Source organism: Pygocentrus nattereri, chromosome 22 (genome assembly GCF_015220715.1).
Source record: "Pygocentrus nattereri isolate fPygNat1 chromosome 22, fPygNat1.pri, whole genome shotgun sequence".
NCBI lineage: Eukaryota > Metazoa > Chordata > Actinopteri > Characiformes > Serrasalmidae > Pygocentrus > Pygocentrus nattereri.
The window spans coordinates 4026075-4048493 of NC_051232.1; the positions used below are offsets into that span (position 1 = coordinate 4026075).

Sequence of the window (22419 nt, forward strand, 5' to 3'; positions counted from 1 at the left end):
GCTGACTCTGGTTGCTGTAACAACACCAACAACTGATTGTTATTAAGACCATTCAAAGCTTAATGGTTTACCCTTGTTTTTCCCCAAGGAGTGTACACTAAAGCTAGCATACTTTCTTGTGTAACAATAATCACATTGTAAGTCGCTCTGGATAGGAGCGTCAGCCAAATACCGCGAGTGTTCAGTGTAAGTGAGTCACACTTCATTCAGCGTTGATCACTAGGATTCAATTAAACTTTATTAAACTTCAATGAAATATGAGAACATGCTCTCAAAGTCATCGTCAGCATGTGAAGACAAAAAGTCCAAAAATAAGCAATTTGTCTTTGTTTGAAATACATTTGTAATACCCTGGAAAGACATGGCTATCGCTCAACAGTTACGATGGTTAGTTTTTTAAAAATCAAGAACATTAAATCGTTAAAAAGCTACTAACTGACCGAAAAGACAGAGGAACACAACAAAGGATGAAATCCCTGAGGAAGCCAATAAGCCAACAAACTTGGGATGTAATCAAATCAATCACATTCAGTAAAGTAGATAAATCATCAAGAAGTGACTTTATCTAGACAAATTCAAAACAATCAACTCGCTCATCTCACTCTATTAAAACTAAGTCAGCTCCAAACTTCATGACTGAGGTACCTTCATTCTTGGACCTCCTGATCGTCCAGCGTACTCCTCAGAAGTTCTACATTTTCTCAAATTTTAACCTGAGAATATGTGCAGAAATCAGAGCTTTCAACTGTCCTCGTCTTCAGCCGTTTCTTATGACCACTCGGGACGTCCATTGAAGCATAGCAAACATCATTTCCAACCTGCAATTATTTTGAAGATATTTTTGCTTAAGACAATTAATATATAAAGTACATCCATCAAATAAATGAACTGTTTTGAGTCGACTGTATTTAAATTGATTTAAATTTGATATAGAATTTGTTTACGTCTCATACCTCATCATGTTTTCTCATGCTGATATTCCTTTGCTGGTCTGCTTCATGATCAGCTGTTATGGTTGGGAGGGACACGACATCATCCTCATTATTTATTAAGATGTGCAGTGATTTAGAAACATTCTGCCGTTCTTCGTTCATTCGCTGAGTTGACTTTGATTCACTTACAAATATGAACAAACATTCTTGATATTAGATATTACTCCCTGTCAGAGAGAGTCAACGTACCTTTAGTTCTGGTGGTGCAGATGCAGTACACACAGATGGAGGAGACCACTGAGGAGAGGAGAACACACACAGGACACACACTGACCAGCAGCTTCCAGCAGACACTACAGTCTGATACAGGAGGGGTGGAGGGGGTCTGGGAGAGATTGGCACAAGGAACCGTTGTGTCTGAAATAATTAAGAAAATAGAACTGGATTCAATGAGTCAGCAGAACTTCACCTTCATTATTTGCCATCCTAGGTGAAGTTTTACTCTGAACACAACATTCTTGATGTTTCATGGCTTTAAATTTTGCAAAAAGACCAGATCACAAGAATCAGAAGGTCAGAATGACTAAACTTACCCTGGAAAGAGAGGAAAGTGGTTCTGTTCCCATCAAGATAAAGATCCTCTATTAATCCATCTCCATTCTTATTTCTAGAAAACATGGTCTCATGTAGAGCGCAGTAGTACAAGCCAAGTTCTGATCCAGTGATGTTCTTCACCAGGAGATCGTATGTCAACTTGGACTTGTTCCAAACATGAGAGTAATGTGGAAGTGTCGAGTGCTCAGTTAAATGAAAGAGAGGAGTTTGATGCTCGTGTGAGGGTTTTATCACCCATACTATTTTAAATCTACGCTTCCAGGTGCAGTCGCAGTAGATGGTGACATCGTCTCCTGGTTTGACTCTCATCTCCACAACTATTCCAGAGATGCTGGAGATCAAAACACCTGGAACACAAAATCAAACACCAGATTAAACAAATATCTCAGTAACTAATAAGTTCTGATGGCACTAGAGCGTCACAAAGTCCACGATGAGATGAACAAAGTTTACTTACACATTAGAGTGAGGAGCACAGCACTTGATCTCTCCATCTCAGAGACTGAAGCTGGGGGCTGACAATGGTGAGAGTCTTTGAAGCGGATGTCTGTGCCTGAGATCTGATTGGTCCACGTCAATGGAACCTTTCTGTTGTCGATTCCGTCTCAGCATAGCGGTTAGACGTGTTCAGACAGCCCACCAATGACAGACGTGCAAACTGATCACATGCTTCCTGACTGGTCACTTCTTAAGACAGTGGTCTTTGATTTAGACGTGTGATCAACCTCATTTTTCCACTCTCTCATTTCTTTGACTGGGCGTGTTGGTTTAGGCTAACAGTCAAGCAATGTCCAATAAAGTAAAGAAGATTGAAACCAGACTAAATAAATTATGAGCACATCTTTCAGTCAGACTACACATGTTTAGGCCTCTAAGTGCACAACAGAAGTCCTGGAAGTGCTTGAGTTTTCCTTACTTTAACACATCTGGTCCATCATCTGGCTGGAAGAGCTAACTGTCAAACTAGCTAAACCCAATGAAGTATAGCACATATAGCACTGAACTCAGAGACCACCGTTTACTTCATTTCCAGTCAAATTTGGAGCGACTGGTTTAGGATTACTTGCAACCAACTTCCGCGCCTTGGAGGTGGGAAAATGTATCCCTCCAGATTTCTTGGAGAAACAGAAAGTGAGTCTCCTGAAAAGAACAGAAGCTGTAATAAAGGCAGATAACAGTCTCCATAGATACTGAAAACGTTGATATATTTAGGTTGGAGTTTTCTGTGTGAGGTTCTGTGGAAGTGTTTTTTATTATTAGTAGTAAAATAATCCAAATTAGCAGATCAGTGACATCAGTAATTTCCAACCTCTTGTTCTCAAGGTGTGAAACTGAACACTTGAACATTTAGACTGACTGTGTGAGAGTTACTGGTTAAAAGTCAGTCTCAATGTTAAGAACAGAGAAGTGTCAGCAGATCAGAGATCAGTTAGTTAAGGTAATCAGTGTGGAGGGGTCTGAAATGGCCTGATCTGCAGGGTCTCTCTGTGGGTTTCCTGTATCTGCATGTATAAACTTTGATGCTGCAGAGCTCTGAGTATCTGAGCGTGCTTATATGGTGGAGGGAAGTGAATCTTCACCCTTATGTGTTTATCTGATGTGGCCATCAACAGCTCTGTTTCCATTCCAGTCTAAACTGAGCAGGTGTGTGTTGGAGTGAGTGTAAGTGTAGTAAGGAGGCGTTGGCCAAAATACCAACGCGCCCATCGTTACATTTATTAGAGTTGGATAATGTACACTGCTCAAAAAAAAAAGGGAACCCTCAAATAACACATCCTAGATCTGAATGAATGAAATAATCTCATTGAATACTTTGTTCTGTACAAAGTTGAATGTGCTGACAAAAAAATCATAAAAATCATCAATGGAAATCAAATGTATTAACCAGTGCAGGCCTGGATTTGGAGTCCCACACAAAATTAAAGTGGAAAAACACACGACAGGCTGATCCAACTTTGATGTAATGTCCTTAAAACAAGTCAAAATGAGGCTCAGTATTTTGTGTGGCCTCCACGTGCCTGTATGACCTCCCTACAACGCCTGGGCATGCTCCTGATGAGGTGGCGGATGGTCTCCTGAGGGATCTCCTCCCAGACCTGGACTAAAGCATCCGCCAGCTCCTGGACAGTCTGTGGTGCAACGTGGCGTTGGTGGATGGAGCGAGACATGATGTCCCAGATGTGCTCAATCGGATTCTGGTCTGGGGAACGGGTGGGCCAGTCCATAGCTTCAATGCCTTCATCTTGCAGGAACTGCTGACACACTCAAGCCACATGAGGTCTAACATTGTCCTGCATTAGGAAGAACCCAGGTCCAATCGCACCAGCATATGGTATCACAAGGGGTCTGAGGATCTCGTCTCGATACCTAATGGCAGTCAGGCTACCTCTGGCGAGCACATGGAGGGCTGTGCGGCCTTCCAAAGAAATGCCACCCCACACCATTACTGACCCACTGCCAAACCGGTCATGCTGAAGGATGTTGCAGGCAGCAGATCGCTCTCCACGGCGTCTCCAGACTCTGTCACGTCTGTCACATGTGCTCAGTCTGAACTTGCTTTCGTCTGTGAAGAGCACAGTGCGGCAGTGGCGAATTTGCCAATCCTGGTGTTCTCTGGCAAATGCCAAGCGTCCTGCACGGTGTTGGGCTGTGGGCACAACCCCCATCTGTGGACGTCGGTCCCTCATACCATCCTCATGGAGTCGGTTTCTAACCATTTGTGCAGACACGTGCACATTTGTGTCCTGCTGGAGGTCATTCTGCAGGGCTCTGGCAGTGCTCCTCCTGTTCCTCCTTGCACAAAGGCAGAGGTAGCGGTCCTGCTGCTGGGTTGTTACCCTCCTACGGCCTCCTCCACGTCTCCTGATGTACTGGCCTGTCTCCTGGTAGCGCCTCCGGCCTCTGGACACTACGCTGACAGACACTGCAAACCTTCTTGCCACAGCTCGCATTGATGTGCCATCCTGGATGAGCTGCACTACCTGAGCCACTTGTGTGGGTTGTAGAGTCCGTCTCCTGCTACCACGAGTGTGAAAGCACCACCAACATTCAAAAGTGACCAAAACATCAGCCAGAAAGCAGAAAGGTACTGAGAAGTGGTCCGTGGTCCCCACCTGCAGAACCACTCCTTTATTGAGCGTGTCTTGCTAATTGCCAGTAATTTCCACCTGTTGTCTGTTCCATTTGCACAACAGCTGTGAAATTGATTGTCAATCAGTGTTGCTTCCTAAGTGGACAGTTTGATTTCACAGAAGTTTGATTTACTTGGAGTTATATTGTGTTGTTTAAGTGTTCCCTTTATTTTTTTGAGCAGTGTATAAATAGTCTGGATAATGATGGAGGTTATTGTTCCCAGTTCATTCTATTCTAATTGAGATTCAGGGGTAGGCCGTCATAAACAGCTGCCTGAAAAAGGTAAACAAGCCATCACAGAGCCTGAGCTGTATGTAGAGTTCACCAGTCACAGATGCCTCCATGATGTGTGTGTCTGTGGTGCAGTAAACGAACTAGCTGCTGAGGTTCGGTATTAACCCAGCAGTTTCATTATTGTCACTGAGATTTTATTAAAAATAACAATGTTGCTTCAGGTTTAATAGCAGCAGAATGATCACTCACATGCTGCTTACTCACACAGAGATCAAAAGAACATGAGACACGTTTAAACAGATCCCAGGTCAGTTTCTCCTCTTCAAGCAGGCCTGAAAGTTGTATCTGAGCAGCACAGAGCAGACGTGAGGTCAGTCAGTAAAGACCGTCAGTGAACAGTGGTCTGATGTGCTCTGAGCTGCAGGGCCTCATTGTGGGTTTCCTGTTTTAGAGTGGCTGATGTTGCTGCTCTTGATCTCTCATGGTTGGGGGTGGGGGGGTGTCTGGGTGGGGGTTAACTGCACTGTTCATCAGATAAAGTGATCTGCACATGGGTGTAAGTGTACTTTACTGTATTTTAGAGACTTCTCAGACGGTCAAAGTTTCCCCATGGCTAATAATATAAAATAGAAATATACTGACTTTTTACGTGTAAATGGTATTTTTGGTTTCCTACCAGTTACTACAAGTTTATGATTTGTATTTCTGGAAGTATAAGAGAGCAGCAGTGGCTGCATGTTGAAATGAGTGTATATCCCATGCACAGGCCAAGGTTCCTCCATGTTCGTACTCTTTTGCTTTCCCTGTCATTCATACAGCTCATGGATTATTATCACAGTGGAAGGTCCTGAGGGGATTTGGAGCTCCAAGTTGTTGCTTTTGCTTCTCTGCCCATTGATTTATCAGTTTCCAGCTACCACTAGATCTGTGTGGTCTCCAAATGATTGATTTCACCAGTGTAAGTGTTTTTCTTTCTCTCTCAAATGTTGTTTCACACTGTATGTGTGTAGATGACAAAATAAATTGAACTGAACTTTAACTTTAGAGTAAACTTGTAAATGAAATCCCAAGTCGGTTTCTCCACTTTAAACAGGCCTGAAAGTTGTATTGACAGATATGAGATCAGTCAGTAAAGACCCTCTGATCTGCCTGAGCTGCAGGGTCTCATTGTGGGTTTCCTGTTTTAGTGCGTCTCTCTAACTCTCAGTGTGGGGGAGGAGCAGCACACATCACTGTTTATTTGATTCCACCCTGATCAACCACACATTTTCACACCTGCTTAAACAGCCAATACGCTCTTTATCTGTGTAAGTTCCTTGTGAACACGATTAGAAACACACTGCTAAAATACAACCAGCTGCAGTTTTCTCTCAGTTCTAACTAGGAAAGTAAGCTGAAGGCTGGTCAGTAAGCATCCAGAGTCTACTTCTTTAAATGACTCACTCCTGTAGCCTCCAAATGATCTAGTATTCAGCCCAAGTCATGAACAGCTAAAGCCGCACAGAGCTCCCTCACTCTGTCTGTGAGTTACTTTGGGTTTGAGAAAAGCACAAAAGCTAAATCAGCTCTAAGAGCCAGTCCCTGTCCACAGTGCTGAAACTCCTTCTAGCTTCATTACCAATCCATCAACCTTTAAGAGCTATGCGTGAAGTGATTGTCATACCGGTGGGCTGTACAGAACCCTCTGGCAATCTATTACATAGGCAATCATCTAACATGTCTGAGGAATCCCAAAGAACGTCATACCCATGATGTACCCATTGGTGAAAAAGATGTTGGGCAAGTGTTGCCTTCCAGCACCCACTGTAAAGATCAAGGGGAGATGAACCACTGTGAGCTTGCTAGGTGATGGATGTTAAAATGTTATCAGTGCAGCAGGTAGAAGTCGTTCCTGATGGTGATATGAAGACGTCAGTAATGCACACAGAACTTCAGGAGTTTCTCGTGTGGTCAAGAGGAGCCAGACTTGCTCACTAGCTGTTGGTTGGCTTGAGGAGCTGCTCTGTCATTAATGGTTTATCCCCTTATCCTCTAGGCAAGTTATTGTCATATTGATTCTAAGGTTTATTGTTCCTCAACTGCTATCAATTATTCACTAACTACTTGGAAACTTTCAAAAAACATGATTGTGATGGTGAGAAACTAAACACTCAACTCCAGAAGGTCCTTGGTTAAAATTCAGCAGGTTGAAAAGGCCATTAAAGTACAGTGTCCACATAGTCTGTGGTCTAAGCCCAAACATAATGGTTATTACTGAAGGTACTGGCATTGTCAGAGGGTGTAAACCCTTTAAAGCTCTCACCTTTAGCACAAACTAGCCCAGCAATAGTTTTAACAGTTTGAAGCCATCAGTGCTGAGTAGAGAAATACTGACTCTGGTTGCTGTAACAAAACCAACAACTGATTGTTAATAAGACCATTAAAAGCTTAATGGTTTACCCTCGTTTTTCCCCAAGGAGTGTACACTAAAGCTAGCATACATCTGGTGATTGGTTAGTGTAGTGGGTAACACCTCTGCCTTCTACGCTGTAGACTAGGGTTCAATCCCCCACCTGGCTAACCACCCGACACTATACCAATAAGAGTCCTTGGGCAAGACTCCTAACTTCACCTTCCTGTGTAACAATAATCACATTGTAAGTCGCTCTGGATAGGAGCGTCAGCCAAATACCGCGAGTGTTCAGTGTAAGTGACTCACACTTCATTCAGCGTTGATCACTAGGATTCAATTAAACTTTATTAAACTTCAATGAAATATGAGAACATGCTCTCAAAGTCATCGTCAGCATGTGAAGACAAAAAGCCCTAAAATAAGCAATTTGTCTTTGTTTGAAATACATTTGTAATACCCTGGAAAGACATGGCTATCGCTCAACAGTTACGATGGTTAGTTTTTTAAAAATCAAGAACATTAAATCGTTAAAAAGCTACTAACTGACCGAAAAGACAGAGGAACACAACAAAGGATGAAATCACTGAGGAAGCCAATAAGCCAACAAACTTGGGATGTAATCAAATCAATCACATTCAGTAAAGTAGATAGATCATCAAGAACTGACTTTATCTAGACAAATTCAAAACAATCAACTCGCTCATCTCACTCTATTCAAACTAAGTCAGCTCCAAACTTCATGACTGAGGTACCTTCATTCTTGGACCTCCTGATCGTCCAGCGTACTCCTCAGAAGTTCTACATTTTCTCAAATTTTAACCTGAGAATATGTGCTGAAATCAGAGCCTTCAACTGTCCTCGTCTTCAGCCGTTTCTTATGACCACTCAGGACGTCCAATGAAGCATAGCAAACATCATTTCCAACCTGCAGTTATTTTGAAGATATTTTTGCTTAAGACAATTAATATATAAAGAACATCCATCAAATAAATGAACTGTTTTGAGTCAACTGTATTTAAATTGATTTAAATTTGATATAGAATTTGTTTACGTCTCATACCTCATCATGTTTTCTCATGCTGATATTCCTTTGCTGGTCTGCTTCATGATCAGCTGTTATGGTTGGGAGGGACACGACATCATCCTCATTATTTATTAAGATGTGCAGTGATTTAGAAACATTCTGCCGTTCTTCGTTCATTCGCAGAGTTGACTTTGATTCACTTACAAATATGAACAAACATTCTTGATATTAGATATTACTCCCTGTCAGAGAGAGTCAACGTACCTTTAGTTCTGGTGGTGCAGATGCAGTACACACAGATGGAGGAGACCACTGAGGACAGGAGAACACACACGGGACACACACTGACCAGCAGCTTCCAGCAGACACTACAGTCTGATACAGGAGGGGTGGAGGGGGTCTGGGAGAGATTGGCACAAGGAACCGTTGTGTCTGAAATAATTAAGAAAATAGAACTGGATTCAATGAGTCAGCAGAACTTCACCTTCATTATTTGCCGTCCTAGATGAAGTTTTACTCTGAACACAACGTTCTTGATGTTTCATGGCTTTAAATTTTGCACAAAGACCAGATCACAAGAAACAGAAGGTCAGAATGACTAAACTTACCCTGGAAAGAGAGGAAAGTGGTTCTGTTCCCATCAAGATAAAGATCCTCTTTTACTCTTTCTCCCATCTCATTTCTAGAAAACTTGGTCTCATGTAGAGCGCAGTAGTACAAGCCAAGTTCTGATCCAGTGATGTTCTTCACCAGCAGATCGTATGTTCCCTTGGAGTTGTTCCAAACATGAGAGTAATGTGGAAGTGTCGAGTGCTCAGTTAAATGAAAGAGAGGAGGTTGATGCTCGTCTGAGGGTTTTATCACCCATACTATTTTAAATCTACGCTTCCAGTTGCAGTCGCAGTAGATGGTGACATCGTCTCCTGGTTTGACTCTCATCTCCACAACTATTCCAGAGATGCTGGAGATCAAAACACCTGGAACACAAAATCAAACACCAGATTAAACAAATATCTCAGTAACTAATAAGTTCTGATGGCACTAGAGCGTCACAAAGTCCACGATGAGATGAACAAAGTTTACTTACACATTAGAGTGAGGAGCACAGCACTTGATCTCTCCATCTCAGAGACTGAAGCTGGGGGGTGACAATGGTGAGAGGAAGCAAGGCCAGGAACAGGTGGATAAATACTGTTCAATCATGGTGTAGAGAGGAAGAGAAATGGAGTAGGGATAATCCTAAAGGAACAGCTTGTGAAAAGTGTTCTGGATGTAAAGAGAGTGTCAGACAGGATCATGAGCCTGAAGTCGGAGGTTGATGGTGTAATTTTGAATGTGCTCAGTTCATATGCACCAAAGGTTGGTTGTCAGTTAGAGGAGAAAGAGGAATTTTGGAGTAAGATGGATGAAGTGGTAGATGGCGTCCCTAGAGAGGAGAGATTGGTGATTGGTGCAGACTTCAATGGACATGTTGGTGAAGGGAACAGAGGGGGTGAAGAGGTGCTGGGTATGAATGGTGTGAAAGACAGAAATGCGGAAGGTCAGATGGTTGTAGATTTTGCAACGAGAATGGAAATGGCTGTGGTGAACACGTATTTTCAGAAGAGGGAAGAACACAGGGTGACATACAAGAGTGGAGGAAGGTGCACACAGGTGGATTATATCCTTAGCAGGAGATGCCACCTAAAGGAGATTGGAGATTATAAAGTGGTGCCAGGGGAAAGTGTAGCAAGGCAGCATAGGGTGGTTGTCTGTAGAATGAGATTAGAAACAAAGAAGAGGAAGAGAGTGAAGACAGAGCCAAAGATTAGATGGTGGAAGCTGAAAGAGGAGGATGGTTGCAGGCAGTTCAGGGAAAAATTGCAACAGGCCCTTGGGGGCAGTGAGGAGCTACCTGAGGACTGGGAAACTACAGCTAAGGTGGTGAGAGAAACTGGCAAGAATATGATGGGTGTTTAATCTGTCAGAGGAAAGAAGACAAGGAAAGTTGGTGGTGGAATGAGGAAGTCCAGGAGAGCCCCATGCATACAATCTCATTGTTCTAATAAGAACCTTCTACACTGATCAACAAGCCACAGTAATGGCACAGACAGTTCAAAGAGCCAAGACCATAATGACTTCAGCTCATAATGAAGACAGAAAAGGTTATACCAACAGAAAAGATCACTAACAGCATTGGTGGTACATGTAGAAGTGCTGAACAGCTTCTGTCCACTTGGATCAGTTACTACCAACATAGGATCCAGCAGTCAAGAACTAAGACGAAGGTTGGTACTCAGCAGGACAAGGATGACCATACTGGTTTTAAACCAATCATCCAAACAGTGGCACTGCCTCTGTATCGGACTCCTGTCTTCACTTCTGTTCTGGAGATCATGGATAACAAAACACATCAGTCACACTTTACGCCAGAAGGACAAGCAGATCTGACGTACTGTTCCAGTACAAACAGATCTGACGTACTGTTCCATGAGCAGATGTGAAAATGTACCTACATGTAAGAAGGAGTCTTGATCTCCACCTCAGAGACTCATGCTGGGTCACTGGTAATGAGGTGAAGCAGATGTCTGTGCTGAAGTCTGGTCAGTGGAGCAGTTCTAGCTTTGTGTACAGCGTAGTGGTTTGCCTTGCATTAAGACCACCCACCAGTGCGAGACACATGCTTCCTGACTGGCCCCTTTAGAGGATGTGATTTTTCTCTATATTCTCTTTTTATCAATTTCCTGTGACTAACACGCTCAAAAAATAAGCAGCCACAAAGCGGAGTTTGAGCACCGCCACCACCTTTGGTTCCCTAAGAGAAGCGTGAAGAACCGTTTAAGGGTTTAAGGATCCTTCATGCGTTGTAAACGTCATATGCCAGTTGAAAAGTTCTTCTTAGAAACTTTACATTATGTAAATTTAAAGGTACTTCAGGGCACCAAAAAGGTTTCGTGCAGGCATGGCGGTTATATTACGGCATCATGCGTTCAACAATATTTGAGCCCTTTGCTTTTGAGTGTAGCATATCCAATAAAGCAAACAAGAGCGCAGAAGATGATCAATGCCCAGCCCATCAAATGAGATGATGATGTTTCAAATCAGGTAAACTGATACACTATTCAGGAATCCAGCCTTCCAGGTCTACAGTTATACACCAGTGCTTTACATTGTACAAATAAACGGTGCTTGAAAGGATTCTGTGACAACCTAATGATACTGCCTAGAAAGTCAATGCCATCAGTGAAATGTTTCGCTCAGGCTGTGTGTGATTGAATGTTTGATCTCTTAAAACAGGCCATGAACTAAGTATAATCCGGTCAGTAAGATCAGTCCGTCAGTGTGCAGTGACCTGATGTGGTCTGAGCTGCAGGGCCTTATTGTGGGTTTCCTGTTTCTGAGTGTTTGAACTGTTGCTGTTGAGCTCTCAGACACGTCTTCATCAGATCTTACACTCAGCAACTGTCACCGTCTAAACTGAGCATCTGGGTTTGAGACTGTGACCGGATGCATGAGCCAGAAATCAGACCTGTTTATCACTATTAGACTCATCTTTATATGATGACGTATAAAGATACGATCACAAATGACAGAGTTCAGTCTATATATTTAAATATGTTTAGACTTGGTCCAAGAAACCTGCCTGACAAAGACCTGCCAATAGTAAAAAAGCCTTCATTTGCCTGATGTGTGTGGTGGAAAGGGGTGGGAGAATGTCAGTGTGTATCTGTCACGTGTGAGTATGTATGTGTCTCGATGTGCTGTAGCTTGCGCCTGCACTGAAAGGAGCCTCTGCTTGTGGCCGTCGTTAACCACAGATGGTTCCATGACTGTGAGTCTGTTTGTGGTGCAGTGAAAGTGGCAATTAAACTCTTTTAGCCTTTTTCAGTTTCTTCATGAACCTGAACTTTAACTTTAGACTGAACCTGGAAGCTTGTGTTAAACTTGTCAGGCAGTTTCTCCACTTGAACCAGGCCTGAAAGTTGTGTCTACACTAAGCAGATCAGACGTGAGATCAGTCAGTAAAGACACTCTGATGTGTCCTGAGCTGCAGGGTCTCATTGTGGGTTTCCTGTTTGAGCGCGTCTCTCTAACTCTCGGTGTGGGGGAGGAGCAGCACACATCAACGCTTATCTGGTTTCATAAACACCAACAACACATTCTTCTACCTGCTCAAGCAGCCAGTGCATTCCTTTTATGTGTGGACGTTTCTTGTGAACACACTGCTGAAAGACAACCAGCTGCAGTTTGCTATCAATTGTGACCAAGTAACCTGAAGATAGACCAGTAAGCATTCAGCGTCTGCTTCTTTGCAAGCTTCTTACTTATAGTCCCCTAAACAATCTAGGATTTAACTCGTCATGGACACCCAAAGGTTTGCAGAGCTCCCTCACCCTTTTTGTGAGCTGTCTTTATGATTGTGTTCATTAAAAACACAAGAGGAAAACCAGCTCTAAGAGTCGGTCCCTGTCCACAGTGCTGAAACTCCTGCTAGCTTCACTACACATACAGGCTCTTAGAAAAGCTGGGAGTGAAGGGATTCTCATCAGACCCACTAAGGCTGTGCAGAACCCTCTTGCAATCTACTAAATATGCAATTGTAGCCCTGGGCTAAAATACTGCTCTTATTGTGATATTTTCAAATATTTTTCATTTCCAATTCAATGTGAATACGTGTAGTCTGTGGAAATTAATGTGAACGCATGCGCAGATGAACGGCTATCTCATATAATATGCCGTGTTTGAGTGGAACGTACTGGAGATCCATGTGCTCGCACAATCTAGATTTATTGTCAGCGTTTAAGGAAATGCTATAGGACAGAGAGAGTGTCTATCATTGTTTTCCTCCTATTAGAATGGCCCGGAGGCGGGGTCAGGTATGGGAAAAGGGGGGGGGGGAACACTCAGTCGCGGGAGAGACGAAATGAGAGAGCCGTGATGTGATGAGGCGGGCAAGGGCCGCCGCAGCGGGCAAGAGCTACTGCAGGGGGCAGCGCTCAGTAACGTTTATGTTTAAAACTTTCAGTTTTATCCTCATTTAGCGACAGTGAACTGCAACCCACCAAGTCTGCAGCAGCATGTAAAGTCACCAGTTACAGTGCAGAATTGCGTGAGTGATGTATTGTGTGAATTACCACTGCTCAGAAGTGGGAGAATTAGCATTAGCCGTTAGCTACTATGGTATGCTGCAGTGCTCGTATCCTGGAAATGCCCGTTAACTTTAGCCACTAGCTTAAGCAGTTTTACTGGTTCAGAGAGGAGTTGTGTGTGTGTACTGGACTGCGCAGTGGTGAAGGCTGTGTACGAGGAACATTTACGCTCCCGGAGTCGCTCGAGGTTCCGCAGGTTTATCATCGCTGGGAGCACCTGCCTGCATCTCGAGAGAGAGACCTGTGGACGGCTGTGAGCGCGCTCTGGTAACGTTGGTGAGAGTTGGACACACGACATTAAAACTGGAACCGTAAGCCGACTTTTCCCTTAAAAATACGGATCCGCTTTATGCTGCAACAAGTTTGAACAGGCCTGCAACTTTTATTATTTTGTTCTTTTTTTTTTTTATTATTTTGTTCTACACATGTTTAGGCCTCTAAGTGCACAACAGAAGTCCTGGAAGTGCTTGAGTTTTCCTTACTTTAACACATCTGGTCCATCATCTGGCTGGAAGAGCTAACTGTCAAACTAGCTAAACCCAATGAAGTATAGCACATATGGCACTGAACTCAGAGACCACCGTTTACTGAATTTCCAGTCAAATTTGCAGCGACTGGTTTAGGATTACTTGCAACCAACTTCCACGCCTTGGAGGTGGGAAAATGTATCCCTCCAGATTTCTTGGAGAAACAGAAAGTGGGTCTCCTGAAAAGAACAGAAGCTGTAATAAAGGCAGATAGTCTCCATAGATACTGAAAACATTGATATATTTAGGTTGGAGTTTTCTGTGTGAGGTTCTGTGGAAGTGTTTTTTGTTATTATTAGTAAAATAATCCAAATTAGCAGATAAGTGACATCAGTAATTTACAACCTCTTGTTCTCAAGGTGTGAAACTGAACACTTGAAAATTTAGACTGACTATGTGAGAGTTACTGGTTAAAAGTCAGTCTCAATGTTAAGAACAGAGAAGTGTCAGCAGATCAGAGATCAGTTAGTTAAGGTAATCAGTGTGGAGGGGTCTGAAATGGCCTGATCTGCAGGGTCTCTCTGTGGGTTTCCTGTATCTGCATGTATAAACTTTGATGCTGCAGAGCTCTGAGTATCTGAGCGTGCTTATATGGTGGAGGGAACTGAATCTTCACCCATATTAGTTTATCTGATGTGGCCATCAACAGCTCTGTTTCCATTCCAGTCTAAACTGAGCAGGTGTGTGTTGGAGTGAGTGTAAGTGTAGTAAGGAGGCGTTGGCAAAAACACCAACGCGCCCATCGTTACATTTATTAGAGTTGGATAATATATAAATAGTCTGGATAATGAAGGGGTTATTGTTCACAGTTCATTCTGTTCTAATAGAGATTCAGGGGTAGGCCGTCATAAACAGCTGCCTGATAACACATCCTAGATCTGAATGAATGAAATATTGTCCTTGAATACTTTGTTCTGTACAAAGTTGAATGTGTTGACAACAAAATCACACAAAAATCATCAATGGAAATCAAATTTATTAACTAATGGAGGCCTGGATTTGGGGTCCCACACAAAATTAAAGTGGAAAAACACACGATAGGCTGATCCAACTTTGTAATGTCCTTAAAACAAGTCAAAATGAGGCTCAGTATTGTGTGTGGCCTCCACGTGCCTGTATGACCTCCCTACAATGCCTGGGCATGCTCCTGATGAGGTGGCGGATGGTCTCCTGAGGGATCTCCTCCCAGACCTGGACTAAAGCATCCGCCAACTCCTGGACAGTCTGTGGTGCAACGTGGCGTTGGTGGATGGAGCGAGACATGATGTCCCAGATGTGCTCAATCGGATTCAGGTCTGGGGAATGGGCGGGCCAGTCCATAGCTTCAATGCTTTCATCTTGCAGGAACTGCTGATACACTCCAGCCACATGAGGTCTAGCATTGTCCTGCATTAGGAAGAACCCAGGGCCAACCGCACCAGCATATGGTCTCACAAGGGTCTGAGGATCTCATCTTGGTACCTAATGGCAGTCAGGCTACCTCTGGCGAGCACATGGAGGGCTGTGCAGCCCTCCAAAGAAATGCCACCCCACACCATTACTGACCCACTGCCAAACTGGTCATGCTGAAGGATGTTGCAGGCAGCAGATCGCTCTCCACGGTGTCTCCAGACTCTGTCACGTCTGTCACATGTGCTCAGTGTGAACTTGCTTTCGTCTGTGAAGAGCACAGGGCGGCAGTGGCGAATTTGCCAATCCTGGTGTTCTCTGGCAAATGCCAAGCGTCCTGCACGGTGTTGGGCTGTGGGCACAACCCCCATCTGTGGACGTCGGGCCCTCATACCATCCTCATGGAGTCGGTTTCTAACCGTTTGTGCAGACACATGCACATTTGTGTCCTGCTGGAGGTCATTTTGCAGGGCTCTGGCAGTGCTCCTCCTGTTCCTCCTTGCACAAAGACAGATGTAGCGGTCCTGCTGCTGGGTTGTTGCCCTCCTACGGCCTCCTCCACGTCTCCTGGTGTACTGGCTTGTCTCCTGGTAGCGCCTCCAGCCTCTGGACACTACGCTGACAGACACTGCAAACCTTCTTGCCACAGCTCGCATTGATGTGCCATCCTGGATGAGCTGCACTACCTGAGCCACTCGTGTGGGTTGTAGAGTCCGTCTCATGCTACCACGAGTGTGAAAGCACCACCAACATTCAAAAGTGACCAAAACATCAGCCAGAAAGCAGAAAGGTACTGAGAAGTGGTCTGTGGTCCCCACCTGCAGAACCACTGCTTCATTGAGTGTCTTGCTAATTGCCAATAATTTCCACCTGTTGTCTGTTCCATTTGAACAACAGCTGTGAAATTGATTGTCAATCAGTGTTGCTTCCTAAGTGGACAGTTTGATTTCACAGAAGTTTGATTTACTTGGAGTTATATTGTGTTGTTTAAGTGTTCCCTTTATTTTTTTGAGCAGTGTATAAATAGTCTGTATAATGATGGAGGTTATTGTTCCCAGTTCATTCTGTTCTAATTGAGATTCAGGGGTAGGCCGTCATAAACAGCTGCCTGAAAAAGGTAAACAAGCCATCACAGAGCCTGAGCTGTATGTAGAGTTCACCAGTCACAGATGCCTCCATGATGTGTGTGTCTGTGGTGCAGTAAACAAACTACCTTCTGAGGTTCGGTATTAACCCAGCAGTTTCATTATTGTCACTGAGATTTTATTAAAAATAACAATGTTGCTTCAGGTTTAATAGCAGCAGAATGATCACTCACATGCTGCTTACTCACACGGAGATCAAAAGAACATGAGACACGTTTAAACAGATCCCAGGTCAGTTTCTCCTCTTCAAGCAGGCCTGAAAGTTGTATCTGAGCAGCACAGAGCAGACGTGAGGTCAGTCAGTAAAGACCGTCAGTGAACAGTGGTCTGATGTGCTCTGAGCTGCAGGGCCTCATTGTGGGTTTCCTGTTTTAGAGTGGCTGATGTTGCTGCTCTTGATCTCTCATGGTTGGGGGTGGGGGGGTGTCTGGGTGGGGGTTAACTGCACTGTTCATCAGATAAAGTGATCTGCACAGGGGTGTAAGTGTACTTTACTGTATTTTAGAGACTTCTCAGATGGTCAAAGTTGCCCCATGGCTAATAATATAAAGTAGAAATATACTGACTTTTTACGTGTAAATGGTATTTTTGGTTTCCTACCAGTTACTACAAGTTTGTGATTTGTATTTCTGGAAGTATCAGAGAGCAGCAGTGGCTGCATGTTAAAATGAGTGTATATCCCATGCACAGGCCAAGGTTCCTCCATGTTCGTAGCCTTTTGCTTTCCCTGTCATTCATACAGCTCATGGATTATTATCACAGTGGAGGCTCCTGAGGGGATTTGGAGCTCCAAGTTGTTGCTTTTGCTTCTCTGCTCATTGATTTATTCGTTTCCAGCTACCACTAGACCTGTGTGGTCTCCAAATGATTGATTTCACCAGTGTAAGTGTTTTTCTTTCTCTCTCTAATGTTGTTTCACACTGTATGTGTGTAGATGACAAAATAAATTGAACTGAACTTTAACTTTAGAGTAAACTTGTAAATGAAATCCCAAGTCGGTTTCTCCACTTTAAACAGGCCTGAAAGTTGTATTGACAGATATGAGATCAGTCAGTAAAGACCCTCTGATCTGCCTGAGCTGCAGGGTCTCATTGTGGGTTTCCTGTTTTAGTGCGTCTCTCTAACTCTGTGTGGGGGAGGAGCAGCACACATCACTGTTTATTTGATTCCACCCTGATCAACCACACATTTTCACACCTGCTTAAACAGCCAATACGCTCTTTATCTGTGGAAGTTTCTTGTGAACACGATTAGAAATACACTGCTAAAATACAACCAGCTGCAGTTTTCTCTCAGTTCTAACTAGGAAAGTAAGCTGAAGGCTGGTCAGTAAGCATCCAGAGTCTACTTCTTTAAATGACTCACTCCTGTAGCCTCCAAATGATCTAGTGTTCAGCCCAAGTCATGAAGAGCTATAGCCGCACAGAGCTCCCTCACTCTTTCTGTGAGTTACTTTGGGTTTGGGAAAAGCACAAAAGCTAAATGAGCTCTAAGAGCCAGTCCCTGTCCGCAGTGCTGAAACTCCTGCTAGCTTCATTACCAATCCATCAACCTTTAAGAGCTATGCGTGAAGTGATTGTCATACCGGTGGGCTGAGCAGAACCCTCTGGCAATCTACTACATAGGCAATCATCTAGCATGTCTGAGGAATCCCAAAGAACATCATACCCATGATGTACCCATTGGTGAATAAGATGTTGGGCAAGTGTTGCCTTCCAGCACCCACTGTAAAGATCAAGGGGAGATGAACCACTGTGAGTTTGCCAGGTGATGGATGTTAAAATGTTATCAGTGCAGCAGGTAGAAGTCGTTCCTGATGGTGATATGAAGACGTCAGTACTGCACACAGAACTTCAGGAGTTTCTCGTGTGGTCAAGAGGAGCCAGACTTGCTCACTAGCTGTTGGTTGGCTTGAGGAGCTGCTCTGTCATTGATGGTTTATCCCCTTATCCTCTAGGCAAGTTATTGTCATATTGATTCTAAGGTTCATTGTTCCTCAACTACTATCAATTATTCACTAACTACTTGGAAACTTTCAAAGAACATGATTGTGATGGTGACAAAATAAACATTCAACTAAAGTTAAAGATCAGGAGGTTGAAAAAGGTCATCAAAGTACAGTGTCCACATAGTCCGTGGTCTAAGCCCAAATATAATGGTTATTACTGAAGGTACTGGCATTGTCAGAGTCCATGTGTAAACCCTTTAAAGCTCTCACCTTTAGCACAAACTAGCCCAGCAATAGTTTTAACAGTTTGAAGCCATCAGTGCTCAGTACAGAAATACTGACTCTGGTTGCTGTAACAACACCAACAACTGATTTTTATTAAGACCATTAAAAGCTTAATGGTTTACCCTCGTTTTTCCCCAAGGAGTGTACACTAAAGCTAGCATACGTCTAGTGGTTGGTTAGTGTAGTGGGTAACCACCCTACACTATACCAATAAGACACCACCTTCACCTTCCTGTGTAACAATAATCAAATTGTAAGTTGCTCTGGATAGGAGCATCAGCAAAATGCCGTGAGTGTTCAGTGTAAGTGACTCACACTTCATTCAGCGTTGATCACTAGGATTCAGTTCAATTTTATTAAACTTCAGTGAAATATGACACTGTCCTCATCAGCATGTGAAGACAAAAAGTCCAAAAATTAGCAATTTGTCTTTGTTTGAAATACATTTGTAATACTCTGGAAAGACATGGCTATCGCTCAAGTTACGATGGTTAGTTTTTTAAAAATCAAGAACATTAAATCATTAAAAAGCTACTAACTGAACGAAAAGAATGAGGAACACAACAAAGGATGAAATCCCTGAGGAAGCCAATAAGCCAACAAACTTGGGATGTAATCAAATCAATCACATTCAGTATAAGTAGATAGATCATCAAGAACTGACTTTATCTAGACAAATTCAGAACAATCAACTCGCTCATCTCACTTTATTAAAACTAAGTCAGCTCCAAACTTCATGACTGAGGTACCGTCATTCTTGGACCTCCTGATCGTCCAGCGTACTCCTCAGAAGTTCAACATTTTCTCAAATTTTAACTTGAGAATATGTGCAGAAATCAGAGCTTTCAACTGTCCTCGTCTTCAGCCGTTTCTTATGACCACTCGGGACGTCCAATGAAGCATAGCAAACATCATTTCCAACCTGCAGTTATTTTGAAGTTATTTTTGCTTAAGACAATTAATATATAAAGTACATCCATCAAATAAATGAATTGTTTTGAGTCGACTGTATTTAAATTGCTATATGATATAGAATTTGTTTACGTCTCATACCTCATCATGTTTTCTCATGCTGATATTCCTTTGCTGGTCTGCTTCATGATCAGCTGTTATGGTTGGGAGGGACACGACATCATCCTCATTATTTATTAAGATGTGCAGTGATTTAGAAACATTCTGCCGTTCTTCGTTCATTCGCTGAGTTGACTTTGATTCACTTACAAATATGAACAAAATTTCTTGATATTAGATATTACTCCCTGTCAGAGAGAGTCAACGTACCTTTAGTTCTGGTGGTGCAGATGCAGTACACACAGATGGAGGAGACCACTGAGGAGAGGAGAACACACACAGGACACACACTGACCAGCAGCTTCCAGCAGACAATACAGTCTGATACAGGAGGGGTGGAGGGGGTTTCGGAGAGATTGGCACAAGGAACCGTTGTGTCTGAAATAAATAAGAAAATAGAACTGGATTCAATGAGTCAGCAGAGCTTCACCTTCATTATTTGCCGTCCTAGGTGAAGTTTTACTCTGAACACAACGTTCTTGATGTTTCATGGCTTTAAATTTTGCACAAAGCCCAGGTCACAAGAATCAGAAGATCAGAATGACTAAACTCACCCTGGAAAGAGAGGAAAGTGGTTCTGTTCCCATCAAGATAAAGATCCTCTATTAAACCATCTCCATTCTTATTTCTAGAAAACTTGGTCTCATGTAGAGCGCAGTAGTACAAGCCAAGTTCTGATCCAGTGATGTTCTTCACCAGCAGATCGTATGTCAACTTGGACTTGTTCCAAACATAAGAGTAATGTGGAAGTGTCGAGTCCTCAGTTAAATGAAAGAGAGGAGGTTGATGCTCGTCTGAGGGTTTTATCACCCATACTATTTTAAATCTACGCTTCCAGGTGCAGTCGCAGTAGATGGTCACATCGTCTCCTGGTTTGACTCTCATCTCCACAAATATTCCAGAGATGCTGGAGATCAAAACACCTGCAGTACAAAATCAAACACCAGATTAAACAAATATCTCAGTAACTAATAAGTTCTGATGGCACTAGAGCGTCACAAAGTCCTCGATGAGATGAACAAAGTTTACTTGCACATTAGAGTGATGAGCACAGCTCTTGATCTCTCCATCTCAGAGACTGAAGCTGGGGGCTGACAATGATGAGAGTCTTTGAAGCGGATGTCTGTGCCTGAGATCTGATTGGTCCACGTCAATGGAACCTTTCTGTTGTCGATTCCGTCTCAGCATAGCGGTTAGACGTGTTCAGACAGCCCACCAATGAGAGACGTGCAAACTGATCACATGCTTCCTGACTGGTCACTTCTTAAGACGGTGGTCTTTGATTTAGACGTGTGATCAACCTCATTTTTCCACTCTCTCATTTCTTTGACTGTGGGTTGTAGGTTTAAGAACAAGATTGAAAACAGACACGCTGTCTCTTACCTGATCTTTCACTCAGATCAGGCCTCGGAGCGCACATTGGCAGTCCTGGAGTGCTTGAGTTCTCCCTACTGTAACACATCTGGCTCATCACTCATTGAGTTGAATGAACTAATTGCCAAACTGGCTAAATCAGATGAGCAAAGTTATACACAGTGCTGTGAACAGGGACCTCCTTTTATATACAGTCAATTTAGGACTTCTGAAGCTGAACATCGGAGGAGTGGGGGAAAGAAAAAAAAACATATATGCAGATCTCTTCTGAATAAAATGGAAAATGAAAGGCAAAAAAATTGAGAAATACTGAAAATTTGGATTGTTATTATATATATAATTCTGCAACTTCACCCTTTTTCCCTAATAATGGATTATTGATTAAGTGACCCTTATTAGTCCCACAATGGAGAAATTTCACCTCCGCATTTAACCCATCCATGAAGTGAAACACCACATTCACTCTAGTCAGCAGAACTTACCATTTGAAAACAGTAGCCCTGTTTGCCAGTCTAGGCAAGATTTTACTAGCTTCACAATGTTCTTGCTGTTGAATGACTAATCTTACCCAGGAAAGTGAGAAAAGTGAATCTGTTTCCTTCACCATAAACATCCTGTGAAATTGTTCCTCTTTTAGGGTCATATTTTTCATGTGTAGTACAGTAGTAGAGGCCCAGATCTGATTCAGTGATGTTCTTCTCCAGCAGATCGTATGTCCTATTGGAGTCATTCCAAACACGAGAGTAGCGTGGACATAAAAAATGTTCAGTCAAGTGAACCACAGGAGGTTGATCCCTGTTTGAGGATTTTCTCAGCCATGCTATTTTCAGGACTGAAGTTCTTCTGCACATGTCTATGTATCTGTTTGTTGTGGCTTTGTTAGAAACTGAAAGGAGCTGCTTTTTATCTCCGCATATTTATGAGGTGTCACTAACCACAGGTGTTTCCATGACTCTGTGTGTGTGTGTTTGTGTGCAGTGCAGAAGAAAAACTGGTCAACAACAGTTATGTCCTTTTATTATTTCTCTAAACTTAAAAAAATACAATTTTGTCAAAGGCTGTTTTGCACATTAACTGCACGTAAGCTAGATCGGGTTTTCCACTTTGACCAGGCCTCTAAATTGTATCTATCAGATGCAGAACAGATGTGAGGTCAGTCAGTAAAGACAGTCAGTGAACAGTGGTCTGATGTGCTCTGAGCTGCAGGGCCTCGTTGTGGGTT

The 22419-nt window shown here is 43.0% G+C and overlaps 3 protein-coding genes across 3 annotated transcripts; all 3 read right to left on the reverse strand.

Moving 5' to 3' along the window:
* Positions 1 to 220: 220 nt before the first annotated feature.
* Positions 221 to 2357, reverse strand: LOC108416838. Its single transcript, XM_037533014.1, has 5 exons — positions 2005 to 2357; positions 1526 to 1894; positions 1182 to 1349; positions 954 to 1006; positions 221 to 818 (listed from the first exon to the last, which is right to left on the reverse strand). The coding sequence occupies exons 1-5, from the start codon at positions 2039 to 2041 to the stop codon at positions 702 to 704; spliced, it is 744 nt and encodes a 247-aa protein (XP_037388911.1). The 5' UTR covers positions 2042 to 2357; the 3' UTR covers positions 221 to 701.
* A 5756-nt stretch (positions 2358 to 8113) lies between these two features.
* Positions 8114 to 9495, reverse strand: LOC119262104. The gene is made up of 5 exons (XM_037533113.1): positions 9417 to 9495; positions 8938 to 9306; positions 8594 to 8641; positions 8366 to 8418; positions 8114 to 8230 (listed from the first exon to the last, which is right to left on the reverse strand). The coding sequence occupies exons 1-5, from the start codon at positions 9451 to 9453 to the stop codon at positions 8114 to 8116; spliced, it is 624 nt and encodes a 207-aa protein (XP_037389010.1). The 5' UTR covers positions 9454 to 9495.
* A 9684-nt stretch (positions 9496 to 19179) lies between these two features.
* Positions 19180 to 21366, reverse strand: LOC119262094. Its single transcript, XM_037533090.1, has 5 exons — positions 20857 to 21366; positions 20378 to 20746; positions 20034 to 20201; positions 19806 to 19858; positions 19180 to 19674 (listed from the first exon to the last, which is right to left on the reverse strand). The coding sequence occupies exons 1-5, from the start codon at positions 20891 to 20893 to the stop codon at positions 19558 to 19560; spliced, it is 744 nt and encodes a 247-aa protein (XP_037388987.1). The 5' UTR covers positions 20894 to 21366; the 3' UTR covers positions 19180 to 19557.
* Positions 21367 to 22419: the final 1053 nt, after the last annotated feature.

Excerpts from the sequence above, each read along its gene's own strand:
- LOC108416838 (XM_037533014.1), bottom strand. The coding sequence starts at position 2,041 with ATGGAGAGATCAAGTGCTGTGCTCCTCACTCTAATGT. Across the intron at positions 1,007-1,181 it reads CTGCACCACCAGAACTAAAG|CTGATCATGAAGCAGACCAG; the intron begins GTACGTTGACTC and ends CAACCATAACAG. Across the intron at positions 819-953 it reads GCATGAGAAAACATGATGAG|GTTGGAAATGATGTTTGCTA; the intron begins GTATGAGACGTA and ends AAATAATTGCAG.
- LOC119262104 (XM_037533113.1), bottom strand. The coding sequence starts at position 9,453 with ATGGAGAGATCAAGTGCTGTGCTCCTCACTCTAATGT. Across the intron at positions 9,307-9,416 it reads TGTGCTCCTCACTCTAATGT|GTGTTTTGATCTCCAGCATC; the intron begins GTAAGTAAACTT and ends TTTGTGTTCCAG. Across the intron at positions 8,642-8,937 it reads CACTTTCCTCTCTTTCCAGG|TGGTCTCCTCCATCTGTGTG; the intron begins GTAAGTTTAGTC and ends TCCTGTCCTCAG.
- LOC119262094 (XM_037533090.1), bottom strand. The coding sequence starts at position 20,893 with ATGGAGAGATCAAGAGCTGTGCTCATCACTCTAATGT. Across the intron at positions 19,859-20,033 it reads CTGCACCACCAGAACTAAAG|CTGATCATGAAGCAGACCAG; the intron begins GTACGTTGACTC and ends CAACCATAACAG. Across the intron at positions 19,675-19,805 it reads GCATGAGAAAACATGATGAG|GTTGGAAATGATGTTTGCTA; the intron begins GTATGAGACGTA and ends AAATAACTGCAG.